A 4,850-nucleotide genomic window follows, 5' to 3' on the forward strand; every position below is an offset into this window, starting at 1 on the left:
GGGACTGGGGAACGAACCCACGCCCCCTGCATCAGCAGGCAGACTCTCAACCACTGCGTCACCAGGGAAGCCCGAACTCGGAGATTTTTTTTTTTTTTTTTTTTTTTTTTGCTATACGCGGGCCTCTCACTGCTGTGGCCTCTCCCGTTGCGGAGCACAGGCTCTGGACGCGCAGGCTCAGCGGCCATGGCTCACGGGCCCAGCCGCTCCGCGGCATGTGGGATCTTCCCGGACCGGGGCACGAACCCTTGACGCCTGCATTGGCAGGTGGACTCTCAACCACTACGCCACCAGGGAAGCCCGGAGATTTTTACTTCAGTCCTCTCCATCTTCCCTGCCGTTGTTCTGTTATCTCTTAGATTAAATCTTTTTTTAGGGATGATTTTCAAAATATAAAATGCCACCAAATCAACTTGCTTATAAAATTATTTTTGTGTCATGCCAACATGCTCTCCCAACATGCGCAGAGTTCTCATTGTTTACAGTAATCCTGTCCTGTCCTGTCTCTGTGAACACTGCACTGGCGAGCACAGGAGCACTGCTCCTAGGGGAAATGCAGGGTTAGACTTCCGGGAGTCTCTGGTCATTGACATTTTCGTCAACTGATCAATACATGACCTCGTTTTTTGTGTTTGTTGAGAGACACCTTAGCTTATACTGTTGGTTCGTTGCCACTGAGCTCAGAGCAAACAGCACCGTAACTCATGCCTGAACAAAGCCTGTCTAATGCAAGTGTTTTCTCCATAAGGAACGCTGCAGCCTTCTTGCACTTAGGAACACTAGACGGTACTTCAGCACTGAGCCTGGGGGTCACTTTAAACAGCAAAATCACCAAGAGAGAGCACAAAACTGTGAAAAACATGGCAGCAGAGACCCTTGTTTACAGCTCATGAGACCTCAGCTGGGACCGCGAACATCGGGGAAACTCCATTCTTTAGCACTCTGTGCACACCTGCAAATGATCATGAGAGTGCTGACACCGCTGGTGTTCCAAATAAATTTTAGCGAGTAGGTGAATTCACAAGTACAGGCTCTGTGAATAACGGGGACCGACTGTATGTGTGTATATAGGCCACTTACACTTTACCATTAATGTTATGACCAAGATTTGATATTGTTTTTATTTAGCTTCTATAAAAACATTAAAGAAATTTCTGAACCTGGCCAAGCTAAGATCTGTAAGTCCCTTACTGCTAAACAATCAAACAAAAAAAAGATAGAAAAAAAAAAAAAAAAGACTACATAAAATGCCCAAACTAGAAATTTTAAACATGCAGGAAACAATACTGCTGGAAATGGCCACATCATCCCACAAGAGGTAACGACTGCTCTGGGGTGAAGCAGCCTGCATTTACCTTCAGAAACATGAGGAAGAGCTGCCCAGGGGTCAGGACCTCTTGATTCACTAAACTGTCAGGATTCTCCTCCATGCACTCTCCTTTGGCTAAAGCAAAGAGCTTCCGGGTCATGAGACAAAGCACATAAAACTTTTCAGTGTTGGATTTCAAGTGGATACAGATGCACTGGCTGCCAAAAGAGAAAGAAAAAGCTTAAAACGATTCAGCTGCCGATACTACTCGATGTCCTACTGAATTCAGCTTCTCAGCTGCACTGGCCATTCAAATGCTCAGCATGTGGCTCGTGGATACAGATCGGACAGTGCTGGTCTAGAGCAGGGCTCCTTTAAAATCACACAGTGGTTACAGAAGACAAAGTCCTAGCCTTGGGGAAATAAAGGGACATGATGCCTGCAACTTTCAATGATGCAGAAAGAGAAACGTTGATGATACGCAGAGAAAGCAACAAAGCAAAGTGGTAAAAATGTTAAGAACTGGTGAACGAGAGTGTCCAGTGTACTATTTTTGCAGCAATTCTGGAAGTCTGAAGTTATTTCAAAAGTTTTAAAGTACAACAGACGGTACGAAGCTACCAGAAAAAAGAAAGGCGAGGATGGCTGCAGAAACAAAGCTAGGCCCTACTTTGCTAAGCCAGAACCCTACCCCCAGGGCCATTCTGATTCCCAGATGACTCACCAGCCCCAGCTACATCAATACAAAGAAGCATGGACACCCTCCACCCCCAAGAAACAAAAGCACACATACTTGAAGAGAAACTCTGCAGCGTGTTCATTTGAGTACCAGTCAGGAAGACTGAGTTTTACTCTGAAGCGTTCACCCAGATAGCTAAGGACCTGTTTTTGTGTGGAACATCCCTCTTCCATTACAATCCTTAACATCTGAGAAACAGAGTTCCTAAAGAAAGAGTCATCTTCCTTTCCTTTGATGAGCTCCTGAAAAATCTGATAATCGGAAAAGCTGACAAGTGCCTAGAAAAGAAAAAAAGGTTCTTTTTTAAAATTGCTCATAACTAAACCATCTTAATCACGTAGTAACCATTTTGTTCTATTTTTTTTTAATACCCGAGAAAAATTAGCACTCCACTATCGCTGAATCTAAGTGAGCTCTTCAAAATCAGGGCAATGCTTGTATGATAGACACCAAGATGGTCCAATGATCCTCACCTCCTGGTATCCACAACCTTGGTCTCCTCCACACTGAGCCAGGGCTGGCCTGTGTGACCGATGGAATATGGTGGAAAAGATGAAGCATGACTCTCAAGGCAAGGTCTCAAGGTAAAGGGCACTCCAGCTTCTGCCTTGTTCTCTCGGCTAACTCTCTGGGGAAGACAGCTGGCTCAAAGCAGCCTGTGGAAAGGCCCACGTGGAGAGGAACTGAGACCTCCTGCCAACAGCCCACAGTGACTTGCCAGCCACGAGGGAACCGCCTCGGAAGGGGATCCTCCAGCCCCGGGCAAGCCTTCTAAACAACAGCAGCCCCCGCTGACATCTCACGGCAACCTCCGGAGACCCTGGCCAGAACTGCCCAAATCTGGAGCCACTTCCAAACTCCTGACCACAGAAACTGTGAGAGAAGTGTTTACCGATGTTTTAGCCACTGCCTTTTGAGTTAACTTTTTTTTTGGTGGCCGCGCCATGTGGCTTGCAGGATCTTAGTTCCCCAACCAATGATCGAACCCAGGCCCTCGGCAATGAAAGCGAGGAGTCCTAACCATTGGACCACCAGGAAATTCCCTGAGGTAACTTATTATGGAGCAGTAGTAGATGCCAGCACAGCATGAGCCCTGATGAGGACAACCTATCCATCCTGCACAGGACACCACTTCCGATGACTCACTCCCTAACGAAAGACGTATATTCAGTAAGTCACACCTTAAGTGCAAATCCCAAAGGAAAAAAAAACAGTTCTTTCCGGTAAATAAAGTTCAACATAACCGTGCCATTTTCCAAGTAGTGAAGGTTCATATTGACCGCAGAATGTTCTTCCCTCACACAGTGCATTGAAACTCCTATTTAAACAAACAGAGCGAATAGTCAGAAACTCAGCAATACTACCATTAAGTATAGTATGCATGACTACAATTAGAGACTGATTTTTAGCTCAATTATAAGAATAAATTGTTTAACTATAGGGCTCATGAATGCAAAATGCTATCTTATGAAGCCAGGCACTGTCAAGGAGAGTGATCAAACAGAGGCCAGGTCATTGGCAGCCAGAGACCGAGGGGAGTGCCACATACCCTGAGCCAGAAGAGTTCTGAGGCCTGTACCTACACCTGGCCAAGTCAGCCATCCTTCAGCACTGTAAGCAGTAACATAAATACATGTGTTCATTCAGTTTGAAAAAAAATTGAACACAGTAGAAAGGTTTCCCACTATGAAATTATAACACAGAAATGCTTAACAAAAAATTATACATATATGGGAGAAAAATATCAAAGACTCTGTTTGGATGCATCTACTTTTTAATATCGGGTGGACCAAAACGTGCCTTCAGTTTTTAAGTAAAAATAAAAGACATATTTTTCATTTTCACCAAGAACTTTATTGAACAATGTATTCACCCTTTTGCTCCACTACCTTCTGCCATTTTTCAGGCAACTTCATAATTCCATCTTCCCAAAACTTATCTTTTTGAGCAAAGAACTGTTCCAGGTGCCTTTTGCAGTCTTCCAGGGATTTGAAATTTTTTCCATTAAGAGAATTCTGGGGCTTCTCTGGTGGCGCAGTGGTTAAGAATCCACCTGCCAATGCAGGGAACACGGGTTTGAGCCCTGGTCCGGGAAGATCCCACATGCCGCGGAGCAACTAAGCCCCTGTGCCACAACTACTGAGCCTGCGCTCTGGACCCCGCGAGCCACAACTACCGAGCCCACGTGCTACAACTACTGAAGGCTGCGTGCCTAGAGCCCATGCTCCGCAACAAGAGAAGCCACTGCAATGAGAAGCCATACGCTGCAACGAAGAGTAGCCCCCGCCCGCCACAACTAGAAAAAGCCCGTGCACAGCAACAAAGACCCAACGCAGCCAAAAATAAATAAATAAAATAAAAAATCTATAAAAAAAAAAAAAAAAAAAAAGAGAATTTTGTAAAGACCTAAATAAATGGCAATCCAAAGGAGCAATGTCTGGTGAATACGGAGGGTGAATTAGAACTTCCCAGACAAGCTATAACAGTTTTGCACGGTCATCAAAGAAACATGCGGCCTCGCATTATCCTGATGGAAGACTATGTGTTTTCTGTTAACTAATTCCAGACGCTTTTTGTCGAGTGCCACTTTCAGTTGGTCTAACTGGGAGCAGTACTTGTTGGAGTCAATCGTTTGGTTTTCCGGAAGGAGCTCATAATAGAGGACTCCCTTCCAATCCCACCATATACACGACATCACCTTCTTTGGATGAAGACCGGCCTTTGGTGTGGTTGGTGGTGATTGATTTCACGTGCCCCATGATCTCTTCTGTTCCACATTATTGTACAGTATCCACTTTTCAT

General features: G+C 45.1%; 1 protein-coding gene across 2 annotated transcripts in view; it reads right to left on the reverse strand.

Moving 5' to 3' along the window:
* POLR1B (RNA polymerase I subunit B) overlaps nt 1–4,850 on the reverse strand; it is a 34,952-nt gene that overhangs the window by 20,625 nt on the left and 9,477 nt on the right. Inside the window, exons 5-7 of one of the 2 annotated variants that reach the window (XM_055088877.1) lie at nt 3,230–3,366; nt 2,103–2,326; nt 1,356–1,527 (exon numbers count right to left, since the gene is read on the reverse strand). In XM_055088877.1, coding sequence (XP_054944852.1) covers nt 1,356–1,527; nt 2,103–2,326; nt 3,230–3,366 — 533 coding nt within the window. The remainder of the gene's footprint in view (nt 1–1,355; nt 1,528–2,102; nt 2,327–3,229; nt 3,367–4,850) is intronic. The other variant, XM_055088878.1, reaches the window with a different exon arrangement.

This window comes from Physeter macrocephalus, chromosome 12, assembly GCF_002837175.3.
Source record: "Physeter macrocephalus isolate SW-GA chromosome 12, ASM283717v5, whole genome shotgun sequence".
In the NCBI taxonomy this organism is placed as follows: Eukaryota; Metazoa; Chordata; class Mammalia; order Artiodactyla; family Physeteridae; genus Physeter; species Physeter macrocephalus.